This window comes from Pocillopora damicornis, chromosome 11, assembly GCF_964200805.1.
Source record: "Pocillopora damicornis chromosome 11, jaPocDami1.2, whole genome shotgun sequence".
Classification (NCBI taxonomy): domain Eukaryota; kingdom Metazoa; phylum Cnidaria; class Anthozoa; order Scleractinia; family Pocilloporidae; genus Pocillopora; species Pocillopora damicornis.
The window spans coordinates 15,873,229-15,890,255 of record NC_142680.1 but is presented as its reverse complement, the minus strand read 5'-3'; the positions used below and the strand labels follow the sequence as shown (position 1 = coordinate 15,890,255).

Below are 17,027 nucleotides of genomic sequence, written 5' to 3'. Positions count from 1 at the left end.
GTTGAAAAAAAACAGTGTATTTTGTCTCGTCGTCAAGCTTGCCATTAAAATACTTTGTGAAGTCTAAACGGAAAAGAAAAAGTATGGCCCAGAACACTAAAATTAAATGTAAGAATTGATAATCAAGTAAAATAGCAGAAGAGCCGAAGAACCCACCTCCAACATTCCTAACAAACCTTTAGGTCTTCCTAATAGAAGGGTAACTAGCGTTAGCAACTGAGTTAACGACGTAAATTGGCCACCGTAAAGAGTTTAAAAGCTGACGTGTAGACCTTCGCCATTCACTCTGACGAAGGGCTAACACTTTGAAACCCTTAACGGTGGCCAATTTACGTCTTCAACTCATTTGATAATACCTATTACCCTGTTATATTCTCCCACTGACGCAGCACCATAGTTTCTTCAGAAACTTACTCCCTTCATCTTTTTGCTACCAATAGTTTGACACCAAAATTTGCATATCATTACTCGACTGGCGGTTTTTTCTTTATTTTTTTATTATTTTTTATTTTTTTAATACAATAGCGAGTGAAGGGAGGGGAGGGGAAGTATAATTGTTTGAATAGTTTTGGAAACGTTTTGCAATAATCCGGGGAATTTCGTGGAAATACTACCAGGAAAATTAAGAGGCTTGGGCGGAGCGTACTTTGGTCCACAAACTGAATCCCCTTAAATTTAAAGATCGCCAAAATTTCTTTATCCTTGGGAAACACCTCACGATCGCATGAAAGGGCGAGTGAAGGGAGGGGAGGGGAAGTATAATTGTCTGAAGAGTCTTGGAAAAGTTTTGCAGTAATCGGGGCAATTTCGTGGAAATACTACCAAGACAATTAAGAGGTTTGGGCGGAGCGCACTTGAGTCCCCACAATTAATCCCTTTAAATTTAAAGATCGCCAAAATTTCTTTACCCCTTGGAAACACCTCACGATCGCATAAAATCTGTTTAATTTATGTAAAGGACGTTCAATTATCTTACTATAATTATTTTGTGCATCTCCATTTCGATCGTTGTATTCATTACAGGCTGATGCAATCCAGCAAGTAGGTAAGAAAATGCATATTACAAAGTAGATAAACGCAGTTAGCTAAACTATTTTATGAAACTTAAATCTATTGTTAATTATAACTTGTAATTCAGCTCTATTGGGAAAAATTTATAATTACAGTGACTTATCTTCTCTGTGCTTTCGTGTTGCCACAATATGATTTTTTCTCACGTAGTACTTCTCACCTCAGACAGGAGAGGTTTTTTCTCTGTTCGTTGTTGTTAGAAAATTCAAAATTCAGTGCCAATCTATCTTCATACTTTCTGGTGACTTTAATATATTTCTCATCTGATGATTTCCCAGGCTCTTTCTCTTTTCCTAGTTGTACGACAATGATTGGTAGTAACTGAAATCGATAAAAAATGGTACGTATTTAGCAGTACTGAAAAAAAGTCGAACTTTCAAACGAGCCAATAAGTAAAGTTTTAACACTATATCTGCTTAACAAACCCTTAGACGACACTATTGAAAAACGCAATGACCCTATTAAAATTATCATGACTTAGACAAAAAAAGGCACATTTCAATAACAGGGTTAAAAATCCTCTCTAGGAAATATCTTTATGTGATGATTATATAATTGGTATGATTTATTGAATTAACGTTAAGATAAGACTTTTGGAATCATTTAAGATACAATTTCAAGCTTGGACAACCAACACAAAAACGAAGAATGTATGAAATCAACAATTCCAACCAGACTTTTTCTCTATTACTCAAAATATTCCTGGCTTTAAGGCAACGAAAACTTCATTTTTCCCAATGTGGTCACATAGCATTACAACCTTTTTTTTGCATCACTCGACTCACAAGCACATGACTTTTTTTGCTTACGTCATATGACGTCTACCAGGATGTCCAGTCCTCTGCCGCGCGGACACCTGACTATTATCATAAATTCCTCTGTACTTCTTAACATAGGGTGCGACCAAATATTCTAAACAGCGGCTTCGATGATACTATGCTTCCTAACTATGGACGTATTTTTGCAGGAATTTTTTACGTTCAGAGAACGTCTCTATCATTGGTTCTTCGTCATTCTGCTGTTAGTGTCTTATTCATCAGCCCAAGAAGGTAAAAGTAATTTTTCCCCCCTTTGAAGACAGAAGTATTTGTAAGATTTGGAAGCGGAATCATCAACGTTGACTCAACCTATTCTGTATACAAGGTGTTTGCTCCGGCGGCACATTTATTTTTTTTATTTCACGTTAAATACTAATGTAATGGGATTGAGTTCTGTTGAGTAATACAATGACATCTAGCGGCTGGTTTGTTTATAAACGACTTCGGAACACGCAAAGCAAATTGGAACTGTTTCTTCTTCACAGTTCCACTGTCAGGTTGAGCAAGTCATCACCTCTAGTCATTCTGTCTTTCTTCCCAAAGCGCCAACTATAGATTGTATAGCAGCACTGCATACATTTCAACTGAAAGATTGAGGAACGATCACTCGGTTTACTGATAGCTTGAGTGTCTGTCACTGTCATTTACTTGGCAATATACATCATCAGTCGGTAGGTTATGGCTATCAAAACATGGTCCGTAGTCTGTACAAATCAGAAATTTTAAGTTTTTTCACCTCACCAATTATGTTCAGTGGATATGTTTCGACATCTTTTTTCTCCTTGTGCCAAATGTTAAACACCAAGTAGTATAGAACTGAAGCTTTCTCTTCAAGTCTCCCACCCACTTGTCATCAATTGGCTACCTTTGCTTTTCTCACTTGCCATGGTATCTGAAACAGGCACATCACACAATAGCACTGTTATTGTCAAATTTGGGCTCTGAATGAGAAGGGATGGTTTCCAGAAATGGCTTGAGGCTCTATGTAAGACTTGTGCCCCTCTCCATCCAGATGACTGGACTTCCAGGGGAAAGAGTCTTTAGTCAAATAATTAAGGAGGATAAACCTTCGTTAGTGCGGCGTTTCTTTACTGTAGGACATTTCATGTATCTGTTCTACGTCTTTTGGTGAAGAAAGATGAACTTTCAACCGAAGTTGTACGAATCTGGTACATGTATGTTTCAATATTTACTGATATGGTATTTCCTTTCCCAGTGGTACCTGAAGCCCCAGCGGATGTCAAATTGGTCACAAAAGGCTCAAAAACGGTAGATATATCCTGGATGGCTGGTTTTAAAGGAAACAGTACCATTCAGAACTACACAGTGGAGATAAGAATAGATAAGGAGAACTTTAGCGATGTTGGTTGTCAAGGAACGCTCTCAAATGGTTCCTGTGTACTGTCCAACTCCTCCACAAGTGCTTCTCTCACAGGGCTTTTTCCTTTTACAAAGTACTTTATCAGAGTGTTTGCAACAAATGCAGTTGGCAGCAGCAAAAGCAGTTCTGTTGTGAATGTTACTACAGATGAAGAAGGTACTTTCAGGTTCATTGTTTCCCTATTGGTAATGACACAGACTAAATAATGAAAAGCTCAAACTGTCAGTAAAGGGGGTGTATCTCGATCGTTGTTTTAGGGGACTTATTTTTATTCTTTTGGCTGGAAATTAAATTTTGTCCAGAAGTAATCACTTCCATGCGATATTTTGTGAATGTTACTGGAAATGAACATCACCCACTGGAATATTGTTTTAAACACTCTTGCCTCTCCTTGTCAGTCGCTTTGTTCTGATATACCTGTGATAAACCTTTGATATACCTTTAAACGGCCGTGTAGCTAGGTAACATTTTTCAACATCGAAGATTGCATGACAACATTGCATTATGGTGTTGCCTTTAGAACCCAGTAGCTCGCCACAAAGTGTTCAAGCTAGCTCCAAAAATTCCACAAGTGTCTCTGTAAGCTGGGCAGCGGTCGGTAAGGACCATCGTAATGGAATCATCAAAGGATACAAAGTAATTTATCAAGCGTTACCGGTTGGGAAAAACGCTATAAGGTTCATCAACATCAGCAATAAGCATCAAGATAAAGAGCAAGACATAACTTTGGGCGATCTCGTCAAGTTTACCAACTACAGCGTCAGGGTGTTAGCATTCACTGTTGCCGGTGAAGGACCACTGAGTAAAGTCAAAATTGTTCAAACACAACAGGACAGTAAGTTACACTCCAGTAGACATTGCTATTAATTGATATTTAGGCTTTCCCCCATAAAATGACATTTCCAGTAACCAGTCTAAATTTCACGAAATATTCCTGCCCCCCCCCAAAAAAAAAGTCACTTGAACCAATACTATTGTTAATAAATTTTCCAAGCACTTCGCACATGCTTTGACGTTTTCTACCAATCAAATTCGCCTTAATCGACTTCACCCAATCACGTGTCATTTCCTTATATACATCTGTATTTTATCACTTATTCCACACGCAGGGGGCAAAGTCCAGATAAAAGACATTTCCCCCGCCTCCCCCAACGTTGTAATGCCCACGTCAAAGCCTTTGAGAGATGATTATTTCTTCTTCGTTCAATGTATTCCCACCTATTCGAAAAACGTAGAACGCGAAATAACTTTGGCTAAGGTCTCCTGGAGATAAAATAGAGTTTGCTTTCCGCATCAAAAAAACGCTCCTACCGAAGCCCCAATTATGAGGGCCTACTCGCAAGAGAGCGAAGTCTTATTTGCAACCGTTGCTTGATCTCGTCACGCTACGCGGGAAAAAGCGCGTCGCGTGACGAGACCAAACAAGGGCTGCGAAAGAGACTACAGAAAGCGTGACACCCAATCTAGTTCATTTCTGCTTAAAATAGACCGATCCAAGGTTATCGACGCCATTTTGTAAAGGGTGCAAAACCACTGGGGAGAGCGCGCGGCCAAACTAATGGCGACGCATTTACCATGCCGAAACACGCGCGTTGTTGTGTTGGATTTTGTGATAACGACAAGCGATTTCCCAACTTACTGGTTGTGAGATCTCACGTAAAAGAATTGAAATTCCATAGGTGGCCAAAAGACCCAAATTTAGCTGAATTGTGGAGGAAACAAGTCGCGAAAGGACGGAGTGATAACTTCAATCCCGAACCTGGATCGGAGGGCACATTTGTCTGTTCAAATCACTTTCCTGAGGGCACGAGAACTCGCCACAATCCAAGTACTGACTATCCTTCGGTTTTCTTAACATTAAGCGACTTTCTCAACAAGCCATCGCCAAAAAAACGCAAAGTTAGTGAACGTTTAGCCAGCGAAGAAAACGAAGATGAAGTAACAACTGCGGAGGGGACTGTGAGGCGGGCTGACAAGGAAGATGATCTAGATCACGATGATTTACATTTAATCTACATCTACTGCTTTCACTCTTAAGATGTAGCTAAAAAGCATTCCATCATCTACATTTGGCCATTGATGGACGTTTTCCTTCCAGTCTTCTTTCTGAATAGAATTGGGGTCGGTGTTTATCCGATGTTTTTTTAGTCTCTGTTGGTACTCTTCTTTCAATTTCCTGTCAATTTCTTCTTGAGAAAACTTCTTAGGTGCTTTCAGCTCGTAAGCACCGAATGCTCTCGCCACAAGTTCGGTTTTTTTGCCTGTCTGTTTCAATCCTCGAAGTGCTAAAAATCTTTCAACGAAGTCAGGGTCCAGTTCAAAAAGTCTTGATATTCAAGCTTTTCTTCTGCTTGTCTCGGCATCGGCAAAAACGTAAAAAATGCTCAAGTATGGCAAGTAATACCTTTTGAATAATATCAAAACCTCTCAACGTTAAAAAATCAATAAAACTAGGAAGTAGCAAACACAGAACAGCTTGTTTTCGCGCTGCAGAGTATGTTTGGCCGCGCACTCGCCCCAGTGGTTTTGCACCCTTTGAAATATGGCGTCGATAACCTTGGATTGGTCTATTGTACAGACATCAGTGACAACAGACCACAGAATAATTGTGTCTGAGTTTATTTCATTTAAATTGGAAGGGTCCTTTTTTCTCTCTATCGAAGGTGTTTTTGGAAACTTTAATTTCTTTTACAAAAATGAAAAAAATCAGTTATTCAAATTGCGCTATTTTAACTTATCCATCCCAAGAAAAAAAACTTTTCCATGCGTGGCATGCCTTTGTTTATATAAAGACAGTGAAATATTTGCACGTGATTAAAACTTGTATTTGAGCGAATATATTAAATTATATCAAAGGAATGTTATAGAGTGGTAATCGATCCTGGTGTCGTGCAATTTCGTTCCGAAACCATCCGTTTGATTTCAAATCGAACTCACGCGGCGCACAAGTTCAATTTTGAAATCACGCATATGACTCAGACCGAATTGCATTCCATTCGCTTCAATTACCATTGTTAATTGAAAAATCAACGGTTAGGAGTACATTCTTTATTTCTTTTAAAAATTACATCTGAAATAATTTAATTTCGCTCCTTGAACTTTCCTTTCAGAACCATCTGCTGCTCCTTTAAATGTGACAGGACATAACACCAGCTCAACCAGCATCTTAGTAGAGTATGGTGATGTTCCAGCTTTTGATCAGAATGGCATCATCACAACTTACACCATTACTTACCGGTCACTAACCGAAGGTCACAATGGGAGTGCTATAGCTGGCCCCAATGACCGTCAAAAGGAATTATCAAATCTTAGAGAGTACGTCGATTACGAAATCACAGTACTTGCGTCGACTTCAAAAGGAGATGGACCACAAAGTAGCCCTATTTTTGTTAGTACAGACGAGGATAGTAAGTACTGTTCTTTTCCAAATCGCTTGTCTATGATAAATGTTTCGCCTTATGTAAGGTAATCCGGATTCCAGAATCCAGGAAATTTTGCATGTAGAATCCGGAATACTGGGCACTGGAATCCAGAATCCAGCTTTTGGAATCCAGAATCTCGCTAAAGAATGAATCCAGAATCCATTCGCTGAAAATCCATTTCAAATCGCATAAATGGCTTTCACGCGCACGCATCCATGCAACCACGGTCATGCTAAAATGCAGACTTGCAGACCGTGCAGACCACGCAAACCATGCAGACCGCGCTTTGTTCGCCGGAGAATTTCGCGATTTTGTTTTGCCTCGTAAAGTTTCGTCATGTGGTGTCCAAAACTTGGAAACAGTTCATACGTTACCAAAAGAAGAAAAAGGTGTACACACCTGAATCATGTGTAAATCACAGTTAAAAAAAAAAAACAACAACAAAAAGGTGCACAGCCTGCTCGGTCTGCAACCGCTGTACAGTTCAGTTCACTCACGTTGTCGATGGGTATGTAATTTAGAGGGACTAAAGAGATTGTCTACATAACAACAGCGTCCAAATCCCACAGGATTTACTTGGATTCCAACATAGCGACGGACCACACGTTAAAAACCTTTAGAATCATTGCTCTGGAGAATGTGACTTGACTTGGCTGGCCTTATAAAGAAAGGAAAAAGGAAGTATAGAAAAAGAGAATCTGTTATTCTTGAAAAATTACCGTGTAAATGCAGATCTTTCGCGATTTTTCAAAGATTTTAGTAAAGTTGAGTTGGTTTAACACCTTTTTATGAGCAAACTCGTAATGACCAACATCATCGCCAATTACATATAGGAAAACAAGCTTTTCTTAGTCATAGTCTGCTATCTAAAATTATATCTCAGTTTAAATTTCTCGTCAATACTCTGGTTTTTGATTAAAAGGAAAGTTAGAAAAGTAATGTAGATGATAGGGAAATATTTTCGAGCTGTTGACAGTTCTCCATGAAATCAATTTTGAATTATAAAAATTGGCCACCTTTTTCTAGCCGGAACCATGTTATTCTGTGCTAAAACAATGAATTTATAAATTAAAAACGATAAGCAATGATTTGATCTATTAGTTTTTTTGATACCTCTAAATCACTTGAAGCACTTCGAGGAACCTAAATGAAAGAAATATGGTGGACCTCTTCAGAGTTGCTAAAAAGAATCAATAAACATTGGACTTAAGAGACGAACAGTCTCAATAGATATTCCTAGAAGAAAAATTTATCCCTTAATTTGCTGTAATATATTTATTTTAATTATCAAATATTGTTATGGAAATATGAATAGGCAAACATGCATTCTCATAACGTCCTTCAATAACGATATCCACCATTGAAGTCATTCTTCGAAAACGAAATGCAAAAATTAGAAGCAAACGAGAAACTAAAATCTGGAATCTTTTGTGTTTTGGAATCCGGAATCTGCACAGGAAGAATCCGTAATCCAGCACCTGGAATCCGGAATCCACAGCATGGAATACAGAATCTAATACTGTCCTGGATTACCTTACATGGGGCGAAATGTTTTACACCCAACATCAGCATGCATATTATCCTTACTGTTCCCCATACGTATACAAAGGTGTTGACATGGAGAAGTTGTTGCAAAATCAAGAGCCTCTCTGGCTGGAAATCGTTTTCTTTATTCTTCTGACTTCATTGTTTGATTCAGGGGTGAAATTGTAAGGAAAAATCAGATGCTAGTCACTCGTATGGGTTAAAGAGTTTAGGCTGATCATCACGTTCACCCTTCGGCTGTTTGCTTTTAAAAATGAAAATAATTTAAAGTGTGGTCTATAAAACTGCACCTCAAAGGAAATTCTAAGCGTGACTGATGACCCAGAGAAATTCCGGGTCTTTTGATGGCTCTTTACCTAAGTCTAAATTAACGAAATGAAAATCCTGTTAAGTTCACGCTCAAAAGAAAAAAAAAAAAAAGGAATTCTCATTAAAAGTGTTTCTCCCCCTCTCTCTCTTAAATAAACCATCTCGCTTTCAAATGGTCAAACTACAGTAATAAAATGAATAACAAAGAAGCCATTGCGTGGAGAAAAATGGACAAATATTATTTCCTACAGTTGTTGAAAAATGGTAGGGAGAGGTTTGCACTTATTAAAAACTTATAAAGTGATAATTGATCTTGGCATTCAATTTCGTTCCGAAATCATCGTTTTGAGAACGTTCAATTTTTGAATCACAGGTATAATTGAGTCCAAGTTGCATTCAGCTCGAGCACTTCAGTTACCATTATTAATTGACCAATTAACATTCAGGAGTGCACTCTTCTCCGAGTCCTGTAATGGTTTTACTACGAGTCATTTGTTTCAAAAATTACCTCGGAATTTATTTGAGGCCCGTTTCCTGAACTTTCCTTTCAGAACCTTCTGCTGCTCCTTTAAATGTGACAGGACATAACACCAGCTCAACCAGCATCTTAGTAGTGTATGGTGATGTTCCAGCTTTTGATCAGAATGGCATCATCACGAGTTACACCATTACTTACCAGTCACTAACAGAGGGTAACAATGGGAGTGCTATAGCTGGCCCCAATGACCGTCAAAAGGAATTAACAAATCTTAGAGAGTACGTCGATTACGAAATCACAGTACTTGCGTCGACTTCGAAAGGAGATGGACCACAAAGTAGCCCTATTTTTGTTAGTACAGACGAGGAGAGTAAGTACTGTTATTTTCCAAATCTCTTGTCTGTGATAAATGGTTTACATCCAACATCAGTATGCATATTCTCGATACTGTTCCCTTTACATATGCAAAGGTGCTGACAAGGAGAACTTGTTGACCAATCAACAGCCTCTTTAACTGGAGATCGTTTTCTTTATTGTTGTGACTTTATTGTTTGATTCAGGGTTGAAATTGTAAGGAAAATTAGATGATAGTCACTCTTCGGGGTTAAATGTCTAGACTGAAATTTACGTTCACCCTTTAGCTAATTGCTTTTAAAGATGAAACTAACCGTCACTGATGACCCGGAGAAATTCTGCGTCTTTTGGAAACTCTTTACCTCAGTCTAAGGTAGCAAAATATAAATTCTGTTAAGTTCACACTCAAAATAAAGGAAAGATTCTCATTGAATTTTTTCCCTCTTTTCCTCTCTCCCTTAAATAAACCATCTCGCTCTCAAATGGTGAAATGATTAAACTGCAGTAAAATGAATGACAAAGAATCCATTGTGTGGAAAAAAACGAAGACAAATGTTATTTCCTACGGTTGTTGAATAGTGGCAGGGAGAGGTTTGCACTTATAAAAAACTTGTGTTTGAGTGGTTGATTTTATGATCTCAAAAGGGATTTAATAAAGTGGTAATTGATCTTGGTGTTCAATTTAGTCCAGAAATCATTCTTAAAATTTCAATTCGGACTCGTATTTTGAGTCCATTCAATTTTGAAATCACGCGTATGTTTGAGACCAAATTGCATTCAGCTTATTTCAAAACTTTCCTTTTAGAACCTACTGCTGCTCCTTTAGATGTGAGAGGACATAACACCAGCTCAACCAGCATCTTAGTAGAGTGGGATGATGTTCCAGCTTTTGATCAAAATGGTATCATCACAAATTACACCATTACGTACCGGTCACTAACAGAGGGTCACAATGGGAGTGCTATAGCTGGCCCCAGTGACCTTCAAAAGGAATTAACAGATCTTAAAGAGTACGTCGATTACGACATCACAGTACTTGCGTCGACTTCGAAAGGAGATGGACCACAAAGTAGCCCTATTATTGTTAGTACAGACCAGGATAGTAAGTACTGCTCTTTTCCAAATCTCTTGTCTGTGATAAATGGTTTACATCCAAAATCAGTATGCATATTCTCCATACTGTTCCCTTTACATATGCAAAGGTGCTGACAAGGAGAACTTGTTGACCAATCGACAGCTTCTTTAACTGGAGATCGTTTCCTCTATTCTTGTGACTTAATTGTTTGATTCAGGGGTGAAACTGTAAGGAGAAATTAGATGCTGGTCACTCTTAGAAGTTTAAGGGTTTAGACTAATGTTTACGTTCACCCTCCAGCTGATTGCATTTAAAGATGAAAATAATTCGAAGTGTGCTTTAAAAAATTGCACCTCAAAGGAAATTTAACTGTTACTGATGGCTTGGGGAAATTCCATGTCTTTTGAAAGCTCTTTATCTCAGTTGAAATTAAAAAAATGAAAGTCCTCTTACGTTCACATTAAAAAAAAAAAGATTCTCATTTAATTTTTTTTACCTCTCTCTCTCTTCCTTAAATAAACCATCTCGCTTTCAAATGGTGAAATGGTCAAACTGCAATAAAATTAATCACAAAGCCGAAGCCATTGTGTGGAGAAAAATACGGACAAGTATTACTTCCTACAGTCGTTGAATGATGGTAGGGAGAGGTTTGGACTTATTATAAACTAATAAAGCGGTAATGCATCTTGGTGTTCAATTTTATTCCGAAATCATCGTTTTCAGTACGTTCAATTTTGAAATCACGGGTACGATTGACACCAAATTGCATTCAGCTCACTTCAGTTACCATTATTAATTGACAATTAACAGTCAGGAGTACACTCTTATCCGAGTCCTGTAATGATTTTAGCACAAGTCATTGGTTTTAAAAATTACCTCTGAAATAATTTAAGGCCTGTTTCTTGAACTTTCCTTTTAGAACCTGCTGCTGCTCCTTTAGATGTGAGAGGACATAACACCAGCTCAACCAGCATCTTAGTAGAGTGGGATGATGTTCCAGCTTTTGATCAAAATGGTATCATCACGAATTACACCATTACTTACCGGTCATTAACAGAGGGTCACAATGGGAGTGCTATAGCTGGCCCCTATGATCGTCCAAAGGAATTAACAGGTCTTAGAGAGTACGTCGATTACGCCATCACAGTGCTCGCGTCGACTTCGAAAGGAGATGGACCACAAAGTATCCCTATCCTTGTTAGTACAGACCAAGATGGTAAGCACTGTTCCTGGACAACCTCTCCTGTCCACGTTTAAGACTGCTGTTTTTTTTTACCCTCCAGTTGTAGCTGGAAGGTATTGTAATTTAATTTCTTAGCTGTCTCTCTCGAGCTAAGACCCAACTTCTGACTAGGACGAACGTTATTTTTTTTAGCATCCACAAAATTTTTTTCAGATTTTGTCAGTTCTAATCCGTGTCAATCCTCGCCATCTGTTATTATCTTTGTTTTTCTCTCCGGTTTTTTCTTATCTTCTGATGTTTTTTAAAGTAAAATATCTCTTTCAAAGCATCCGATAATTTCCTTTACGAATTTCACTTCAAGACTCAGCAAATGGCCTTTCATTATCTTACCGTGACACCGCCAACATGGTGAAGATATGAAATAATGATTTTCATGCCACCGATTTACAGAACCCAGTGCTGCCCCTCTTAACTTACGTTCAATTAATGCGACTTCAACAAGCATTCTTGTCATGTGGGATGAAGTTTTGCCTGATGAACAGAATGGTATCATTATTTGTTACAACGTCAGCTATCAGGCGATACCAGAAGCTGGATCTGCTGGGCCTATTTATACGATTATAGTAAAGGCCCCTACAAGGCAGGTCTACCTGACCGTCCTAACAAAGGACATGTATTACAACATAAGTGTGTTGGCCTCCACAATCAAGGGCGACGGGATTTACAGCAGCCCAAAGACGTTCAGAACAAAAGAAGACAGTAAGTCCGTATTTTTCAATTACGTGACCTTTGAAAATTAACTCACGCAATATTGATTTCTCTAAGCGATTGTAAGATGCGACAACATCATAAGGATCGGGTTGGGTCCGCTTCCGAGTAGAACGGTTTTCGTATGGATACATTAAGATACTGGTTAAATCCAGCGGGAGATGTACAATTGAGGCGTACTATTTCACGCATTTCACTTGATTAAAATCAATTGTTGAATATGAAACACGTCAATATGATAGCAAGTGGGATTTACCTCCGAGTAGTCACAGAGACAAAATTCGAGTTAAAGAGTTTAATTTTTGACCATCATACGGTATATTGAAAGAAATAACCTAAAATTTTTGTTCGTATGTCGGAGATAGTGTTGAACATCTATCGCCACTTACATATTTCTCTGTCTTTACATAGGGCCCAGTGCTCCTCCTCAGAATGTAATAGGTTATAACACCAGCTCGACCAGCATTAGAGTTACATGGAATGAGGTGCCGGAAGACAAAAAACACGGTGATATCGAATACTATACTATATTGTACAAAAAGATGACAGATATCAGATATGAGTCAGTACCAATTACACCAATGTCTAGAAGGTTTATTGAGCTAAAGGGACTTAATATGTACACATTTTACGACATCAAGGTCTTAGCTGCTACACATGTAGGGAGTGGACCAGCAAGTGATCCTATCAAGGTCTGCACAGACCAGGATGGTAAGTAAAAGAAGACTTTCGATAAATACCTCAGCGGCTAAAACTCTGGAAAAAAAGAGCAGAAGATTCTGATTTATGACATAATTTTATGTGCGGATTTGCCTTTAGTATAGTTACCATACAAATTGTCATTTGGGGACAGGAAATACGATTAAGAGTGTTTACTTGCTTTTCTGCAATAACCGTTGGTGGAAGTGTCTGGTAGAAGTATGCCAAAAGAGCTCCATGCTCTAAACATTGTGAGGTGTCATGACCTCAAATGACAATCATGGTTTAGTTGTCATTTGTGAGGTGTTTCACAGTCGGTACGAAGTCTGAAGGATATGTGGAATTTGACTTTTGCTTCGTGGTTTAAAGGGATACACAGGGGTGTTAAAAGATTTTTCGTTATTCAAACCCAGCTGAGATTATTAAAATAGATTTTGAGGAGGGGCAGTAAATTCCTCAACTTCCTCCTTCTATGATCAGTATGAAAAGTCATCCCAAATTCTCAGTGATGCTAAACAGTAACGAAGTGCAGCAACTATGCGAAGCTCTATCTGCTTCCCAAGTTCTGCTTTCGCTATGTAGCCAGTGTTAATAAAAGTCCCCCTTTCTCCTGTTAAGGAATCAATTTATCTCTCATTAGCCTTAAAGCATTTCCAGTTGTAACTCATAACAGATGCGAGAAAAAAAATGATAATAAATAAATGTCCTGTCTTTTTTTTTTACAGTGCCTTCTACGGCTCCTACATTAGTGTCTGTACAAACACTGAACAGCACCAGCATAAAAGTTAAATGGTTGGCAGTTCCTGAAGAATCCACACACGGAATTCCAACCAGATACACCATTTACTACGCATACTCCGATGGGAAGGTGGATACTAAGGTTGTAACACCTGTTAAGGATCCCATCACTTATCAAGAAGTTGTGTCTGGTCTTAAGGAATCTACTGAGTATTCATTCCAAGTTTCGCTTTCAACTGCGAAAGGGGAAGGTCCCCTAAGTGTGTCCAAATCCTCTGCAACTGAAGGTGTATGTAAGTAGCCAAAATCATTCTTTCATAGCATTTGTATGTATTATCAGCAACAACCCATATTGACTCGTCTCGTTTGAAATTTAACTTAATGGAAGACTTTTATATATGTCTACGCTGGTGCTACTTTTCGCACGATTCTTAAGCTATCAAAATAAATTAGAGAGTGTACTTTTACACCTATAAAAGTGCTCACTCTAATACCTTCTTAAGTGCCACTTCAAGACCATTTGAAGTCCAAGATTCCGAAGAGTGCGCACTTCAAGACTCATTTGAGTGAAATGCTCTCAGACGAGTTTGGATGAAAAACTTTCTAAAATGCGCACTATATGACGACTTATAGCGTGCATTATAGAAAAAAAATTATACTGTACTTTAAAGACATTTTAGAGTGCAAACTTCGAGACTCTTAAAAGACTCCTCATATCACAAAGTGAAGGTTTCTTTTAAGTATAATGAACCTTAAGTCAGGTTCGAGGACGTTCAGGTTCCTTAAAGAGCGCACCTAAAGACGCTTTCAAGTGCGCTCTGTTAGGCTTTAGATAGTGCACACCTCAATGCTCTTTGAGATGCTCACCCTAAGACAATTAAAAGAGCGTATTTTAAGGCTGCTTAAAGTGCGCACTTTAGACATATGATGATTCTCGCTTTAAGATTCCAAGTTAGTTTGAAGATGAGGACACCTCTAAGTGCGTATTCAAGGACTCTTTAATTTCAGCTAGACCCGTTTTTAATTAATCAGGATCAAGAACGTTTGCCGGTTGTTATTGTTTATAATCTTGCTTTGCAATGTTCTAATGTCTTCTGATTTTTTAACACCACACTGTGTGTATCACTTGGTTTTGACTAATTTTCTGTTGACTTTAGGTCCAGAAATAATATAAAGTGTTGGGTGATGTATTTCAGTGCTGCAGAAAATTTCTCTAGGCGGATTATACCTCAGAAACCATACCACGATGTACTTTTTATTTCCTTGAGTGAATAGTAATGAAATTATGACACTGAACATGCTTTAAGAATGTGAAAAGAAACATAACTGTCTGGAAGTTGTCTTCAAATGAGCTGATTAGTTTACAGTACTTATAATTAGTGATCCGCCAGTTGGCTACAGCAGAAAAAGAAGGACATGTACACCAGAAGAGAAGAACCGGAAAGGTTTAGTGAGTAATTTTCAAGTCACGGTTCCTGAACCTCTGGATTTCAGGGAAATCTGAGTAAACGCCACTGTAAGTACGTGACATTGCTTTTTTAATGGATTTATTCACCTATTTGAGTTATTGTCTTTGGTTGATTACCGGACACCCAGACTTCCTATTGAGATTGTCCCTTCCACTTCTGTCCTGTTTTTTCAAACACATGACCTTTCTCGCAACAGCTGTAAATGACATGGTCGTAAATGGTCATAAGGTGGTTGTAAATAAACCTTATGCACTTAAAGTTGTTTACTTTATTTGCCTTCAGGAATGAGAGATTCTAAAGGAGCAGTTATGACCGGACAGGTTATCAGTTCAGTTTGCGAACCAACTGGGCTTTGATGGAACTTAATAAATTAAATAACATGATTTGTGCGATCGATGTTACAAATGAAACAGAAATGAATTCACATAATAGCACATGTCAACAATAAGTCTCTTTTACAGTAACTTCAATATTTCAGTCTGACTTCACTCTTATCCGAACAAGCCAGCCTGCATAGTTAGAGGTAAACTTTTCCAGGGCCAGCAATCAAATCTGTGAATTTTTCTAATCACACGGTGTGGTCCGGGTATGGTGCTCCTAAGTGTCTTTATTAAGCTTTCTCTTCTTTTTTTTTTTTTCTTTTTTTTTTTAAAGCGAACTCAAAGTTTTGGATTAAATCCCTCAGGAAGAGGTTCAGAGGTAAGTTATCGTTAAAAGTCTTGAGACAAGATAAGGGTGGTGAACAGAAATGAATTAGTGCCTTACCTATATTTATGCTTCAGTGACTTTTGTGGGCTACCTGGGTAGTCTTACTTTGAGGGTCTCAATGGGGTGATGGCTTTTACGGCTATCGGTTACAATTTTGGCCAATTTCCGGCTAACGGTTAACACCTTTCCATTGTTTCCACCAGAGATATTTTTTACGTTTAACTTTTTTTACGACTAACGGTTAAAAGTTGTCAATTTTTACGTCTAACGGCTAAATATTTTGGCCGTTTTACGGCTAACGGTTAACCCCATTGGGACCCTCTACTTTCAAAGACAACCCTTTTTCTTTGGGAGTGTTCCGTACACCTCACGCCTCCCTCCCCTCCGCCCTCGAATTTTGAACGGGGGGACATCTGAGAGGGCTAAATGAGTAAAAAATAAAAGGATAACAAAACAAAATTCACAAAGCACGAAACACACAAACCACAAAATATAAAATACAGAACGCAAAACACAAAACACAAAACACAAAACACAAAACACGAAACACAAACCAAAGCAAAAAACAACTGAGAGAGTTAAACGAGATTCACTCTGAACTTTTGAATTTATCTTTTTAGAATCGATCTAGGAATCCGCAAATAAAACACTACCTTGAGTGTGTACCACGGAAAAAACTGTGACACTTAAAAAGGCGTTTACGATAAAGGATGAGAATCTATGGTTCCCTGGGTACGTGCAGACATGATGACCCCCATAAGCACGCGGTAAATGATGGAGGGTACCCCACGACAAGCGAAGAGATTCACAATTTTCAATTTACGAATTCTACAGTAGTTATCAGTTACTCTGAATGGGAAGTGATATCTAAGTTTGTGTAGGCTCTTTGTTTATTTGTTGCTAGACTGGAAATTGGATTTTATTCTTATTACGCTCGCTTGTTTAGGTGAATCTTGAAATTTTTGCTCGTCTGTAAGCTTATGATATCGGAAATATATGTTCAATTTTC

At 38.3% G+C, this 17,027-nt stretch overlaps 2 protein-coding genes across 2 annotated transcripts; both read left to right on the top strand.

The window, feature by feature from the left end:
* Positions 1-1,972: 1,972 nt before the first annotated feature.
* LOC149037794 (receptor-type tyrosine-protein phosphatase delta-like) lies at positions 1,973-10,595 on the top strand. Its single transcript, XM_089186400.1, has 6 exons — positions 1,973-2,120; positions 3,106-3,426; positions 3,791-4,105; positions 6,381-6,677; positions 9,098-9,394; positions 10,184-10,595. The coding sequence occupies exons 1-6, from the start codon at positions 2,000-2,002 to the stop codon at positions 10,585-10,587; spliced, it is 1,755 nt and encodes a 584-aa protein (XP_089042526.1). The 5' UTR covers positions 1,973-1,999; the 3' UTR covers positions 10,588-10,595.
* Positions 10,596-11,087: 492 nt separating this feature from the next.
* LOC149037793 (receptor-type tyrosine-protein phosphatase F-like) lies at positions 11,088-15,431 on the top strand. The gene is made up of 6 exons (XM_089186399.1): positions 11,088-11,100; positions 11,373-11,669; positions 12,087-12,395; positions 12,816-13,115; positions 13,829-14,134; positions 15,222-15,431. The coding sequence occupies exons 1-6, from the start codon at positions 11,088-11,090 to the stop codon at positions 15,290-15,292; spliced, it is 1,296 nt and encodes a 431-aa protein (XP_089042525.1). The 3' UTR covers positions 15,293-15,431.
* Positions 15,432-17,027: the final 1,596 nt, after the last annotated feature.